Here is a 16,554-nt window from a genome sequence, read left to right as displayed (position 1 = left end):
CTATGTGGTTTTTTGAGGTTTGTAGTGGCATTTCATTTGTTTTTTTTTTTTAATAAATAAAGCTTGTCTGATGATTAGAAAAGTAAAACAGCCACACTGGCCAGCCTTACAGACAGACCAGGCAGCAATGACATGCACCTTTAATCCCAGTAGCCCCTCACCCAGTGAATCAATGTATCTGTCTCTTGGGTGTACCCACTAATGTATTTTTTTAAGATTTATTCTTATATGCATTGATGTTTTGCCTGTATATCTGTGTGAGGCTCTGCGGTCCCGTGCAATTGGAGTTACAGACAGTAACATGTGGGTGCTGGGAAATGAACCCTCTGGAAGAGCAGCCAGTGCTCTCAACCCCTGAGCTATCTCTCCAGACCCCAGTAATGTATTTTAAACTTGCCTTGACTATTTGGTCTGTGAAATTAAAAAAAAAAAAAAGTTGGAACATGAAGTCTGGAGTAACCTAATCCTCAGGCCATGGTCACTCAAAATAGTGAGTGACCTTTGAGAGGAGAGTTGTGGTTTCTGTGTCTCAAAATCAAATCCACAAACCTATTCAAATTCAGACTTCCCAAGTTGTGTATTTATAGAGTGTTTCTAGTTTCGCCTCTTTTAGATACAGAGACGCTTTGCCGAGAGCTGCTGGTTTGAGTAGACGACGTGTCAGAAAGAGAAACGAAGTAGCCCCTCTCCCGAGGCCATTTGAGAAACTTCCACCAAGGCAGTCAGACCTCACTTCCACAGGTGGCCACTTTCTTGACTCTAATAAACTCTTGAGCTCACATTGCTAAACACTGCAATACCACAGCCAGAGCTTTTCTTTTTAAACGTTTAACTCTCCCCGTCCCTACATGTCTTTAAAACTAACATGGAATCATGCCTCGAAATTAGTATTAATGGGAAAAGATATCCTTGAACAAATCTTTAAAGTACACTTTTAAAAAAACGCCCAAATGAGGTCGTAGTGAGAGAAAACAATTTTTTTCCCCCTGAAATTCTTTTTATTGTTACATCGTTGTTGGTATCACGCGTGGAACTTGGAGGCAACGGAAAATTACTCAGGAAGGTATCTGTAAGCTGAGAGACACTAAAAAGAGCTACCCGTAAGGCAAAGAGCGCTTGAAAAACTCGACTTTCGGATCTTCGCAGAGGTTGAAGAAAAACAAACAGCCCGATTGGCTTACACGTCACCCCCAAAACTCAAGCCCACCTCAGCACTGGTTACCGGGTCCGCCTCCGTCCTCCAGAAACCACACACCACCCAACGCGCCGGCACCGGAAGTGACGTCAAGCCTGCGCCAGCCCAGCCGGCCGCTACGGAAGCGGTGTTCCGTTGCTGCAGAGACGGCCGGCTGTCGCCGATGCTTGCGGCGCGGGGACCATGACGGGGAAGAAATCTTCCCGGGAGAAGCGGCGCAAGCGGAGCGGGCAGGAGGCGGCCGCTGCGCTCGCGGCCCCGGACCTAGTGCCCGTGATGGGCGGTACCGCTGGCAGCTGCGGGAGCGGTGGCTGCTGCGGGGGCGCGGGTGGCGGCGGAGGCGGCGGCGGAGGAGGAGGCGGCGGCGGCGGCGGGGCGAGTGTGGCGGGCGGCGCGGAACGGAGCGAGCGCCGAAAGCGGAGGAGCACCGACTCGTCCTCCAGCGTCTCGGGCTCCGTGCAGCAGGTGCGTGCCTCGCCTCGCGCCGTCCTCCGGAGCTGCGGCCTCTTCCGAAGAGCCGGGCTGTGGAGCCGCGCGGGCGCGCACAGGAGCTCATTGTTAGTGCCGGGTTCCCCCGGGCCGCCGGTTCGATTCTGCGTCCGGTGGGACCCTTCCCGGTGTTTTGAACTTCCAGTTTCTTGATTTACTGCCCAGTACACCTTCCCTATTAAACTTTCGTGGCTCTTTTCACTCGTGGTTTTGCCGTGGGATGGGAACTAGTTACAAATGCCGGTGTAAGCACTGATCATACCTTACCGTTTTAACGGATTCTGATTATTTTCACATCACACATGAAAAACACAAACAACTGAGACCCAAATTCTGGAGTTTTACCCACAGTTACAACTGCAAGCATTTCATATTTCTTAACATTTGAATTCAACACCTGGTCCCAAAAGATGTTTTTTATGCGTCATCAACCTGTCGCGAGACCACCATTTAAACAGTAGTTTGTAACTTACTGTAACACGAAGGTTTTCTTAAAAGTCATCGAAAACAGAAGTAAAGGCAGAAGCTGAAAGCCCTTCGTACTGTCACTTTCTATGCATACCTTCTGTTGCTATGCTGTACCTTCATAGCTGGGTAATATGCCCACGTTGAATACGGTTCCTCCCATACTTCGTGTTTTAGGGACTCCCCAGTATCCACATACCTTCATTGATTAATATCTAGGTTTTTAGTTTTCTCGATTTTTACATAAAATACCAAACTGAACTTTGTTCCTGGATCTTGTGCATGACTTACATAGGCATAGAGCTCTTACAGAAGTGAAATTGCAATGTCAAAAGTATGGCGTTTAAAAAAGCAATGAAGTCCTTTGCTTTGCTTCCTGGCAACATATGATATACTGACAATTCTTTGCAGATCTTCACTAGTGTATGTTATCTTCCTAACACTCCACCCTCACTGTGTAGCCTTGGACTAGCCTAGAACTTGCTGTCAGGACTCAATCTTAGTGCCCTTCCTCCTGTCTTTGTCCTTGGATCGCTGCATTACAGGTGCGTCCCACACCTTCGTCTCTCTTTTCTTTTAGAGAGCTGTCGTCAGACTAATGGACCAAGTGAATATTACTTTTTTTTTTTTTTTTGACACGAGGTCTCACTGTCTAGTCCCTACTGATCTGGATTTTGTAGAACAGACTGGCTTCAAACTCAAAAACAGACCTGTTTTTTTCTTTTATTCGGCATTTCTGTGAGAAGTCTCATTTGTATTTATATTAACCTTTTGTGTAGCAAGTACAGGAAATGCTACAACTTTGTTTAAGGTGTTCAGGAGCCTTTGATTTCTTTGTAGCCAGAGCTGATTTCTTTTGCCTTCTGAATTCTGTGTCTTGGAAGATCTTAAAATTTATAAAATAATTCTGTATTTTTTTTATACTACTTAAACAACTTTCATGTTTATTTATTTTGTGTATGTGTGTGCCACAGCAACTGTGGAGTTGGAGGACAATTTGCGGGTGTTGAATTCATGGATTCCAAGGACAGAGCTCAGGTTGTCAGGATGGCAGCAAGCACCCTTACATGCTGAGTAAGGTTACACCTTACTGACTCTTCTCATAGTTTTTTAAAGATTTAAAAAAAAGTGTGCCTCCCATTTGAGTGTGTGCCACATGCATGCAGGTGCCCAGAGAGGACAGAAGAGGGCATAAGATCTATTGGCGCTATATATAGGTGATTTTAAGACCATTGTAGGAACTGGGAACCGAGCTTCCGTCCTTTGGAAGAGCAGCAAGCTCTCTTAACTGCTGAGCCATTTCTCCAGCCTCATACATTTTAAAACATTACAATTTTAAATTGGGACTTGTGGGTGCAACTGTCTATATGATTTTCTTCTACCTGGTCACACTGTTGGGCTCTTAATGGCTTTCTGTAATATTTCTGTTCACACTGAACTTTTTTTCTTTTTTAGCGTTGTTTTCTTTGCTAGTCATTTTGTATTATCAAAACCTGATACAGTGCTGGATAATAGCAGTGACAATGGGCATTCTCTTCCCATTTTGTTTTTAAAGTTAGACTTGCCCCTTCCTCTCTTCTTCCTTGCCTTCTGTACCAGACCCAGGGCCTTGAGTCTGCTAGACAACTGCTCTAGCCCCGAGCTACACACCCAGCTCTAGTGGGAACAGTTCGAATGTACCAGTAAGTATATTTGTGACAGCTTGCGAAAGGTGACTTTGGTCAGGTTAGGGAAATATCAGCTGGTTTCGTGGGTCTGTTTTTATCATGTGGTTTTCTGACATGCTGTTTATGTGATTGTATCAGTTAGTGTAATTTTGCTGTTTAAGTACTGGCAAGATAGTTGATACTAAGTGTATATACTGTTTTAGAATAAGCCCTGTTTGGTGTGTTGGATTTATGTGTAATACGAAGTTTTTTTACTTTGGGGTAGATATTTTTATTTTTGAGACAGAATCTCTCTATGTAGCACTGGCTGTCAAGATACTACTTAGATCAGGCTGGCCTCTAACTCACAAAGATCCACTTGCCTCTGGAGTGCTGGGGTAAGAAATCCTAATTAGACTAGCCTACAGTTTTATTTTTTGTTGTGGATTGAGCTGGGAAATTTTTATATATTCCATAGTAGTTTATAATATTTTCCTTATGTGCCTATTAGAACTTGACCATTGGCAGGACTTTACAGGCTTAATTGGTTTTGTTTGTTTTCAATCAGGGCCTCACTGTATATCCCTCACTATCCTGGAACTCATTGTGTAGGCCAGGCTGGTCTTGAACTCACAGAGGTCTATTTGCCTTGCCTTCTCTAGAGCTACAATTAAAGATGGCCATCATCTTGCCTACCCTAAAAAAACATTTTTATAAAAGAAATTTTAAGAGCTAGTGAGATTGCTCAGTGGTACTGCACAAACCTTTACATCTGAGTTCCCTCCTTGAAACGACTGTGGAAGGAGCAAATCTATTCTCAGAAGTTGTCCTTTGACCTTCATGTGTGAGTATAATGCTCACACATCAATATACTCATAGCAAACAAAATTTTAAATTGAAAAAATAAAAATTATTATAGATCTTTTGTGCTTTCCCACCCCATTTGGACTTCCATCTTCACTTGTTAATAATGTGATACGGTGTAGTGTAGGGGAAGGAGGAAGGAAAGACAATCTTACACAGAAGATACACAAAAGTCCTGCCTCTATGAGCCAAGGGAAGGAGGTTTGTATTTGAGTAATTTACAGAAGGTCCTTGCGCCGGGAACACAAAAATATGAGCACAAAGGGCCAGGTGGAACATAGTATCACAAGAGCAGCATGGAATCACTTAATGGTTTTAAAGTAGGATGAATAAGGACTCATTCTATAAAATTCTTCATGTAACTGAAGTCTCATACTGAATGTGGGGAAGCCAGCTCCATGGCTGTTAGAATCTAGGAAAGACTATGGAAGACTTTTGGAAGTAGATTTGGAAATACTGACTAGTTATGGAGGGCAGGAAGTATAAATGTCAGAAATGTCTTAAATTATTGAAACTGTTTGAACCTTTTGAATATGATGAAATCGTACAACAGTTTAAAAATGATAGCTTGTGGTTGGAATAAGACTTGGTAATTGTGGTTTGTAACATTTGCTGCTGTTTTATTTCTTTATATGATAGAATGACAAAGCCCTTATAGCTTTTGGATAAAAGGTCCCTGAAGAAATCTTCTAATTCTTCAAGTCTAAAATTTTAGAAAATAGTCCCCATGGAGTATATTTTCATTTGAGTCTTCTGAAATATGTTTTTCTGTTATTACAACTTCTGTGTTAGCTGCAGTGTGGAGAGTAAAATTAAGGAGTGATGAACAACTAAATTTTATCTTCTGACTTTAGATATATAATTGTGTAAACAAAAGGAATTCAGTGTTTAATGAAGAATAGTTCAATGACAGTAGATGGTGTCATGCATAACACTTTCGAGTATTTTAAATAGTGTTATTTAATAATTCCTTATTTCTTTACTTATAGGAAACCAAGTGTCTTTTGCCTACTCTGGAGAAAGAATTATTCTTGACAGAGCACAGTGATGTTGAAGAAGGTGGACTGGATCTGACTGTTTCATTAAAACCAGTTAGTTTCTATATATCAGACAAAAAAGAAATGCTCCAGCAGTGCTTCTGTATAATAGGAGAGAAGAAGTTACAGAAGATGCTTCCTGATGTGCTGAAGGTACTTGGCTGCACTAGTGGGCTGCACACACGTGGAGACACAACCTTCTTGTGTTGCAGTCTTTTCATCGAGTGTAGTGTGTGATTGGATGCTCTAATCTAAAACAAGCTACTTGCAAGGAAGAGAATTTGGAGAACCTTAAATGGCCTTTTATGTTCAAGCATTTTTTTTTAAGAAAAATGTTTAGACAAGACATTTATTGACCCCATGGAAATAATGGTATTCTTTCTCAGTAATGGTAGTAATTGGAGTTATAATAGTATTTTTCTAGTGCTTAAGAATAGCATGCTGCTGTGTAACAGTTGCAACATAGTTTGTAGTAGCTTGTGATTCATCAGGTTTATAGGTATTCTCATGTATGCATTTCTGAAAACTTTAGGGAAATATGTGGTATTCCGATTTTGTGCCCAAGCAAATTGTAAGGGCAAGTATCTCATCTAGTCACTCCCTGAAGATTTGCAATGCTGTAAGAATTACCTAAGATAGAGTAGTCTGCAATTAAGGGTATTTGGAAGATCCTTCTGATCAACATGACTTTATATAGTCTTTCAAATCTCTGAAATATTCATGTCAACTGACAACTTTTCAGATTTTATCCCATAAAAAAATTTATGTGAATATTCTTGAGGCTTTAATTTGTTTGATTATAAGATTTGCTAATTGGAATTTTTCTTATAATTGCAGTTTTCCAGTTTATATTGGAGCTATAGTACATAAATGCAATTTTTTTTTAAATGTCATTTTCTTTAGAACTGTTCAGTAGAAGAAATTAAAAAACTATGCCAGGAACAATTAGAGCTCCTGTCTGAAAAAAAAATCTTGAAGATTCTTGAGGGTAAGAATGAATATTTCTACATTCTGAAAACTAATTAATTGGTTCTCTGCATAAATATTGAAGTTTTCTTTCTCTTGCTTGAATGTGACTTTAATTTTATTATTGAGGAATCACACAAGAATATCTTTACTTCTGTTTATACTGAAAAATATAACTTACATATCAGAATATAATTTCTAAAAACCCCCAAATTTGGTATATAGTTTTCCCCAAACAGTATGTAGATAAGGCCATGTTTGTTCACTATAATAAAAATGAAATTTTACTTTTTTTTTTTTTTTTTCGAGACAGGGTTTCTCTGTGGCTTTGGAGCCTGTCCTGGAACTAGCTCTGTAGACCAGGCTGGTCTCGAACTCACAGAGATCCACCTGCCTCTGCCTCCCGAGTGCTGGGATAAAAATGAAATTTTAAAAAATGAGAAGTGCTGTAAAAAATCACCAAGAAGTTGCATTTTCTTTAGAATAATTAAGATATTTTTTGTTTTGTGGTCTTAATAAGCTATAATGAAATGAACTATTGCATATTTCTCCTGGTTCAGTACGACCCAGATGCAATATTAGGGTTATTTGTAATTTTTTCAGTATTTTTGTCTCCCAAACTACGATCATTCTTTGATAATTTTTAGAATTTTGAAGTTTTAATTTATTTTTTTCTGTTTTTGGTTTGATTTAGACCTTTGAGAGGATTTTCTTATTTGTATCACAGAAGAAACAAAAAGAAGATATTTTCCATTTACAGAGACTGATTTTTTTTTTTTTTACTTATTTTTTTAATGTGAAGTAATAGGGTGGAAAGATTGATCAGTAGTTAAGATTGGAGTTTGGATCAGAGTAACAATACCAGGTGGCTTACAACTGCCTGTAACTCCCCTGTGACTCCATCCCCAGGGGATCTTATATCATCTGACTTTTGCATACATATGTACACACACACACACACACCACCACCAAAAATGAATGTGTGATTCTGGAAATATGTACATATATATGTATGTAGTTTCTAATTCTGTACATACATGTTTTTGTATGTTTGTGATAAAGGGAAGACAAATGAAAAAATCAATTTTAAATATAACACTGGAGACTGGAAAAATGGTTTAGGGTTAAGCGTACTTCTGTAGTATCTGAGTGTGGTTTCCAGCACCCACAGTGTAATTTATAACCATCTGTCATGCCACTCTGTCCTGTGTGGGCACTTGCACACATGTACCTAGTCACACACAGATACACACAGACATATATAAAACAGGTAAAAATCAATCTTAAAAAAAAGACAAGTAATAGAAAAATATTTTATAACTTTTTAAATTTGTATATCTTAAAGATAGCACTTTTTATAGAATGATAAAACCATTTTATAAACGTGTTTTCAGTAGCTCATTTTTTTTTTATAAGGTGACAATGGTTTGGACTCTGATATGGAAGAGGAGGCAGATGGTGGCTGTAAGGTGGCATCTGATTTAATCAGTCAGTAAGTTAAAACACAAACACTTTCATTTTCATTTCTAAATTGTTATTTTTTGAAGATCCCTGACTAAAAAAAAAAAATGTGTGTGCGCTTGTATGAGTGTATTGTCACATGTTGGTGGGGGAGGCTAGAGGACATCAGATCTCCTGGAGCAGGAGGTAATTGGTTGTGAGCTGCCGGAAGTGGATGCTGGGAGCCCAACTTGGATCCTCTGGAAGAATAGGAAGTGCTCTTAGCTGCCGAGCCATCTCTCCAGCCTCTCTTTGACGATTATGATTGTTTTCCTAAGTGTGTGCGTGTGTATGTGTGAGTATGAGAACCTTTATATACATATATATGTGATAAATGTTTTTGATCTATTTATTTTTACATGTGCATTTATTTATATGTGTACTACTGTAAATATATATAATTGGAATATTGTGATGATAAAAAGTACTTGAGATTTTGAGAACCACTGTCAGCAGGCAGAGTGTAAGTGCATGAATAAGTACTACGTGTTCAAGCTGAAGTCTAGAGTTTTTCATGTTTAATAGAATATTATTGAGTAAGTATAACTCAGAGGGACAGTTTCACAGTAAAAGTATAGAGAGGGGCTGGGGAATTGGCTCAGCAGTTAAAAGCACTCGTTGCTCCTCTAGAGGACCCCAGTTCAATTCCCAGCACTCCCATTTTTGCTCATAGCCATCCTTAGTTTCAACTCCATGGAACCTGATGCCCACTCCTTACCTCCTTGGGCACCAGGCATTATGTGGTCCACTTACATGTGGGTAAAGCACTCATAAATAAAATAAATCTAAGAAAAAGAAATTTTCGTTTTGTTTTTCTTTTTCAAGACTGGGTTTCTCTGTGTAGCTCTGGCTGTCCTGGAACTCACTTTGTAGACCAGGGTGGCCTCGAACTCACAGAGATCTGCCTGCCTCTGCCTCCTGAGTACTGAGATTAAAGGCGTGCGCCTCTATCACCTGGCAAATGTTTGCATTTTAAATAAGTCATTTTAGTAGCTTTTGTTTACAAACACTCAGTGTTAACCCTTATATAATACAGAAGTGTACATTATTCAGTTTATTTATTTATATATATATATATAAAAATATAAATTTATTTATTTAGTTCTTAGTACCTTTAAGTTTCTTCTCCACTTCCCCTTCTTTCCTTCCTCCTCTCTCTCCTTCTGTTCTTTCCCACTTTTTCTTATAATTTTAATTCCAGGAATTGAACCCTAACCTCACACATGCTAGGGATCATTGTCCCACCAAGGTATATCCCTAGCCCTCAATTTCTTAAATTAATTATTTTTTTCTTGGTGTTACGTTTAGAAACTTGAATTGAGTTTTTGCTTGATTGCTTTTATTTTCCCGTTATTCACTTCCCTCCATTTTTATGTATTGTTAAGGCTTAATGCTTTACTGTCTCACACCTGAACAATATTGCTACATTTTTTTTTCTTTATAGTGTGGAAGCCATTTAGTGGTTGCTCAATTAGAATAGAAATTCGGTTCTTTTAAAATTACAACAAGGGGGATGAAAAGTCTTCTAGAAGACTTGGTATCTTAATTAGAGATTTTATTGCTGTGAATAGAAAGCATGACCACGGCAGCTCTTATGAAGGAAATCATGTAATTGGTGGCTCCATTACAGTTTCAGAGGTTTAGCCCATTATCGTGAAAGTACGGCAGTATTCAGGCAAATGTGGTGCTGGGTAGTAGCTGAGAGTCCTGTATCTTTCATGCAATAGGAAGTTGACTGGAACAGTAGGAGGTATCCTGAGCATAGGAAACCTCAAAGCCTGCTACCACAATGACACACTTCCCCCAACAAGGTCATACCCACTCCAGCAAAGCCACACCTCCTAATAGTGCCACTCCCTGTGAGATTATGGGGGCCAATTACATTCACACCATGGTACCACTTGGGTTTGAATCCCAGCTTCAGGGGATTCAACATCTTCCTCTAGCCTTCATAGTACTAGTCTTGAATATGGTGGCCAGAGACACAGGCAAAGAAAACACCCATATACATTAAAAAAACAAAACAAAACAACCAAGAAAGTTAGAACAAGGACTAGCTATGGATTTTAGCTCAGTGGTCAAGTTCTTGCTTAATAGGAACTAGACCCTGGGGTTTAGCCCCTAGAACCACAACAACAAAATTCAGTATCTAACTTTTGGATTATGATGATGAAAAAAGTTTTACATAGATACAAAGGCAGTGTCCTCAAGAACCCACTGTATGATCAGACAGGTCACGTGAACTTTTTGTCATGTTCTGTTAGGCAGACAAAGCAATTGCAAACAGAGGCTGAACATCTCTAACCCAGAGCTCTTAAATCCAGGCTCTAGAACTTTGTGATTTGTATGTTGGCACTCGAAAATGGTTTAATTTCTGGTTTGAGATTTTTATTTAGTTTAGGGATCTTCATCAGGCAAATTGGTATACAGCTGTCACTAAATATAGACCCAGTGAGCCTGGAATTCTACTGATTCAGCAGTAGATAAGGGACATGTCACCTGTACTTCACACATTGTCATTGCTGTTAGTAGTGGTGCTGGTACATGCCAGATGATTGAGTTCTTTGAAATTACTGGTTAATACTAGCTTTTATTTTTATTATTTGTTTCTTGAATGACTTTTTTTTTCTACATTTATTTTTATTTGTGTGTGCATTTGTGCTTGTGTATGTACCTGTCTGCTGTGTGTGTGACATGTGTATGGGTATTTGTGGAGGTCAGGAGAGGGTGTCAAGTGCCCTAGAACTAGAGTTACAGGTTGCCTGATGTGGTTGCTGGATCCAAATCCAAGTCCTGTGGAAGAACAGTATGCACTTTGAACCACTCAGTCATCTATCTCTCTAGGACACAAGAGCCCCTATGTCTCAGCCTCTTAAGTAGCTGAGATGCCAGATTTTATTACTAAGAATGATGTAGGGCCAGTGAGATGAATCACTGGACACGGCAATTGCTATCAAGTCTGATAGCCTGAGTCCAATATTGGGGACTCATATGTTGGGAAGAGACTACTCACTCCCCAAAATTGTCTTTTAACCTCTTAGTTGCGAGTGAGAAGACATCTTGGAGTGTAAAGTGAAGGTGCTGGGAAAGGGAGAGATTTGGAGAGAACCAGCTTTAGCTCCTGCTGCTGACTTCTTTCCTCCCGCTTCTTGGAGCAGAATAACCTGCATCAGCAAACCTGTAGACCTAAGACAGGAAACTAAGGTTTTCAGACAGAATGAAGCCAGGGCATTTCATTTGCTGCTATTGAGCAAAATTGGAGGCACAGAATAAAGACAGGTTTTCCTTTTCTCAAAGCTTGCAAAGGCAGCTTAAGAGGCCTTTCCTGATAGTATCCTTTTGGATTTTTCTTTGTACTTTGAGGGTCAATTGAGCTCTATTCATCTGAGGGGAAGTGAACTAGTGGGTAGATTCATGTAAACCTTTTTCCGGGTTTCAGCAGAAGAGTCAGCTTGGCATATTTGGTGCTTAAACTTCCCAAGTCCTATGACCTTCTGTTTTTCACTTTAGTGAATGCTCATTGTGTGACCAGGCTGCGTGCAGAGCAAAAGACTGAAGGGAACTCAGTAACTTCTATTCAGCACTGAGTTAATAGAATCCAGGAAATAAAGCTTTAACAAGATAATAGGACTGCTCGAGGAAATACAGTTAGAGTACAAATGTAACTTTGGGAAGTAACGTTATTCTGTGTCTTAACTCAGTAGGATGAGTGGTAAAAAGATTGGTTATGACTGGGAACTGAATCATTGTCCTAAACAGGCAGGATGGGCAGATAAATGCAGAATGCTACAGAAAAATGTAAAAATATATTAACTCACAGTTTTAGGAGACCTATCATGGATCTACTGGGAAAAACAAAAAACTACTTGTTTGGAGTTAAAAGTTTGCCTTAAGACCCTAGAGGGAGGAATAATGAGAGAAGACCTTGTGGGCTAAATTTGTTTGTTGAGGCCTTACTCAACAGTGGTTCAAACTGTAACCTATTTAGAGATAAAAAGAGGTCCTAAAATGACAGTGAGGTTTTTAGCATGGGTGCTGATCTCATCTGTGTTCTGATATTAAGAAGCAAGTCAATACACTGAAGACACTAGAGAGTAAATTGGGGGTTAGAATTCAGTAGGGGAACTTCTGACTGGTGGGTGCTGTTTTCTTCCAGGGCATGGTTAGGCTGAGGGTACCCAGTATGCCTGAGGGTGCCCACAGAAGTTGAGCCAAGCAGCTCTTACTGCTGCCAGACTAAATAGCAGAGGAAGAGTCAGCTTTACCCTTGACTCTGAGTCTTCCTGTTGTACCTCATCTTTACCAAATCTAGCAAGAGGCAAGCTGAGAATGACTTCTGTTCCTAGCACCACACCGCCAACTGTAAAGGGAACATTTGGACATGAGAGAAAAAAGCTTATGATTAGTCTAAGAACGTTCTTCACATTGCTAAGAAAAGTAACAAACTAAAAGAACATTGAGAAAATAAGACAGCAAAGGCAAAAGGTCAAAACTAAAGAGATAGAAAGCACCCAGAACTTTAGCCTTTCATGAACTCTGTCTTTGTAAAGGGGACAGTGATTTCCTATACAGAGGATCTGAAGGAAGTAAGCGAAGAACAGTTAAGATTAGAAAGTAAGGGTATGCCCCATAGGTATATGTGAGCTTAAAACAAATTAAAATTCACATGTGGCATTGTATATACTACCGTGCAATGCAAGTAGATCCCCACAGAATTAAAAACATGGAGATGGATGTAGGAGAAATTGGAAAGTGAAGAAATTTTGTGGAAGAAGCACCAAAACAAGATGGATGCATTCACACCTGAACTATTTCTTAGACAAGTCAACATGTTTAGTGTATTTACAGCAAATGTTTAATAACTGCCACCTCTTACTCTACATAGACAGATAGATCTGTACATATAGTATCTAGAAAAAGATAAAAAGATTTTCAGTTTACCTTATGATTTCTGCATATTCTTAATATCCAAAATCTTATAAGTAGTGCCAGGAAAGCATACTTTAAATTTTAGGCCATTTTAACTTGTGAGTGTAGGTTTGCAGGTGTAAGAAAATAGAAATACTACCATGTAGAATCCAGCAGTGTATCGAGTGAGTAATTGCACTGCTCATCATGTAGAATTTTACTAAACAATCTAATTAGAAAATCTGTTAGCTTAATTTATATTACTAATTGAAAGAGAAATTATATGACCATATAAGTATATATAGAAAATGTAATGTTTTTGGAAATGTTCAGCATCATTTTACGTGTATGTAAGGTGTAGTACACAGTGTTTTGGTCCATTATGAGATGAATACTAGGCAAGCAAATAAGCCTGTCTATCACCTTGCATGATTGGTTTTTGTGTCTTGTAACAACATCTAAAATCTAGCTCAGTAAACTTCCTGTGTATATTGTTTTAGCTATAGTCCTCACATCATGCATTAGCTCTCTAGACTTAGTCATTCTGTGTAGCTACAGCTTTGTGCACTTTGACCTTTACCCCATTTTCTCCTTACCCTGGTAAACACTGTTTTATTCTGCTTAAATGTAGTTAAGTTTTAAAAGATTTGTTGTTGTTTTTTTTTTAATGACTATTTTGCCTACATGTATGCCTGCCCCATGTGCATGCAAGACCTGAAGCAGCCAGAAGATGGTGTCAGAATTCCCAAAATTGCCAGTTCTAGACAATGGGTTCTGAGGTTCTTGGAACAGAACCCAAGTCCTCTTGAAGAGCAGCAAGTGCTGAGCCATCTTTCCAGCCCCATATTGGAATCTTTTAAGATTGCATATATGATTGATGGTATTTTTTGCTTTTCTTGTTTGTTTTTTGTGGACTTTTTTGTATTCTTTCCCTCTTTTATTTTTTGAGATAGGATCTCACTATGTATCCCTGGCTGTCCTAGAACTCATATAGACCAGATTGGCCTCAAACTTGCAGAATTCTCACCATATAGAACTCACAGCCTGCCTCTGCTTCCTGAGTTCTGGGATTAAAGGTGTGTGCCGCTAAGCCTGTTGGTTTTTTTTGTTTTTTTTTTTGTTTTTTTTGGTTTGGCAAGCATTTTAATGCAAGATTCTAGTTAATCTTCTTACAGATCCTGTGGGATAGCCATATGTATCATTTTAAGTTTACATAGCAGAAAACTACAATTTGAAGAGAGGGGGTAAGTGGTCTTATTGAAGACGTAAACATAGAGGTGAGGGTAGGAACAGAGAGACTTAACTGGGGCCTGGGATCAGCAAAGTGCTTAACGCATTGCCTAAATGAAGGCAAATCATTTTAAAATGTGGAGAATTAGAAATTGTTGAAGCTGTCTGGTGGGGGAGATTTACCACACAGTAGTAACCATACACCTTCATACCCACTGTGGGGCATCAAAGACTCATGTATACTTGGAGAGGCAAGAGTGAAATGAAGAATTAGCCATCTGGCTGCTATTTTATCATCTTTAATATCATCATTTTGAAGTGCCATTATTTAGGAGATTAAACACAATTTAAATTGAAAGCACCAGTGAAATGACACTGCAGTCACATTGTGTCAGTATCTCTATGAAAAAGAGTACATAGTCTTTATTTTTTGTCTAATCAAATTAAGACATGTAGACTAAAGAAAAAAAGAGAAAATGTAACAGAATTGAAGGTAAGCAGACAAATGGCTGTTTTCTCACTTTTATTCTCCTTTCCACTGAATTCGTGTGGATTCTGTGTTGACTTGTACCAAGTAACTGATTCCTAATGAGGGGAGATGCTATTGTGATCTGCTCAAGCTGGTTACATTTCTACGAAGGAAACATATCACAGACTATAAAGGAAGGATTAACTGGATGAAGAAATGGATTTCAAACAATCTCTATGATGAAAGAGAACAGGTGGAGGATCTCCTTAAATGCTGCACGTAGACTGCCCAAATCACAGAAGTCTGAGTCTGTGGAGTTTGCAGAGAAGATTGTACCAGGGGCTGTGACACAGCTAACATGATTTAATTCCCAGTAGAAATCAGGACAAGTGATTAATGCTTAAAATTCTGTGTGATACTGCAGAGAGAATGATTTTTGCCCTGTCTATTGCTGTTGTCTTCAAGGAGCAAAAATCAGAATTTTAATGACAAGCTGAAGATGGTTTGCAGAGGAAGTTCCATGATTTACAGTCTTCCCTTCTCCTCTCTGGGCTCCTCCTGTGAGCAACACCCTCTTGCTTGATTGAGGGAAAGTGCTCCTAGGAGATCATGCTTACTTGGACTCATAGACTTGAACCTGCACCAGAGGCTTCTTCTTCAGTCTTTGGCAAGCTGCTTAATCACTTTTATTTTTAAAAGTAATCAGAGTTGGAGAATTTATTAAACATATTTAACACAGGCCTAACCATGAAGATTCGAAAAAAAAAAAGTCAAAAGAAGGGACACACTCAAGTGTGGGTATGGGCTACTCAAGGAAGGGTATATTATTAGAGTGTATGTTTGTGTGTGTGTGTGGTTTGCGTGTGTGTGTATGATTTGCAGGAGTCTACTCTTCCTTCCACTGAGGTGTCTGGGGATTGAACTCAGGTCGCCAGGATGTCCTGCAGGTGCCTTTGCTTACAGAGCCGCTTTACTAGCCCTTTAATGTCTTCTGCTTTTTTTCCCAGCTAAAGAAAGAGAACAAGGATTCTTTCTCAGAGTATTGAGGAAGAGGAAAAAACACAGTAAGACTTTTATAGAACTTATCAAGGAAAACAGCAGAATTTCTATACAAGACAGTGTTGTTTATCTTTCCTTTCAATAGAATAGAAAAACATTCTATGTGGTAGCATCATGGAACAAAAGATCTTACTAGATTCAGTGTTCTGAAGTATAAACATGCTAAAGAGTCTGCCCTAGTGCACACACACACTCACACAAATTAAATTTGTATTACATATATATATGTATAGACATATATATGCACCTACACACATGCATACATATAAAATATATATAATATATATAATGATTATATATTCTAATTTAGCCACAAAGCATTTGTTTTTTGGAGTCCATATCATTCAGGGAAGGTTTCCCTTGAGAGAGCATTGTTCATCCAGTTATGCATTCATCCTGTATTCTAAATCAGGATGTTTTTAAAGAGATAACTGTATTAGGCTAACCACTTCTCCACTCTTCAAGTATTTTAAATCTCTCTGTGTTAATGAAATGATAAATACAATAATACATGCCTAAAGAAATGCTTCACACTTAAGAGGGTACATTGCTCTTCCAGACAACCAGTGTTCTCTGGTACACATCCAGGTCACAGCCACCTATAACCCTAGTTCCACTGTTGTTGATATGCTGGTCTCCAGTGCCATGGCACTCACAAGCACACAGCTGCAGATAGACACACAGACACAGACACATAATTTAAAATAATAAAGATACATTTCTTTT

At 39.0% G+C, this 16,554-nt stretch overlaps 1 protein-coding gene across 1 annotated transcript in view; it reads left to right on the top strand.

Annotated features, from left to right (window-relative positions):
- The first annotated feature begins 1,331 nt into the window (after positions 1 to 1,331).
- The window catches only part of Caap1 (caspase activity and apoptosis inhibitor 1), a 56,591-nt gene continuing 41,368 nt past the window's right edge, over positions 1,332 to 16,554 (top strand). The window contains exons 1-4 of the mRNA XM_005352737.2: positions 1,332 to 1,660; positions 5,649 to 5,849; positions 6,600 to 6,684; positions 8,079 to 8,154. Of these exons, the coding sequence (XP_005352794.1) occupies positions 1,379 to 1,660; positions 5,649 to 5,849; positions 6,600 to 6,684; positions 8,079 to 8,154 (644 nt within the window). The 5' untranslated portion in view covers positions 1,332 to 1,378. The remainder of the gene's footprint in view (positions 1,661 to 5,648; positions 5,850 to 6,599; positions 6,685 to 8,078; positions 8,155 to 16,554) is intronic.

Source organism: Microtus ochrogaster, chromosome 10 (assembly GCF_000317375.1).
Source record: "Microtus ochrogaster isolate Prairie Vole_2 chromosome 10, MicOch1.0, whole genome shotgun sequence".
NCBI lineage: Eukaryota > Metazoa > Chordata > Mammalia > Rodentia > Cricetidae > Microtus > Microtus ochrogaster.
This window is presented reverse-complemented; position numbering and strand designations above follow the sequence as displayed.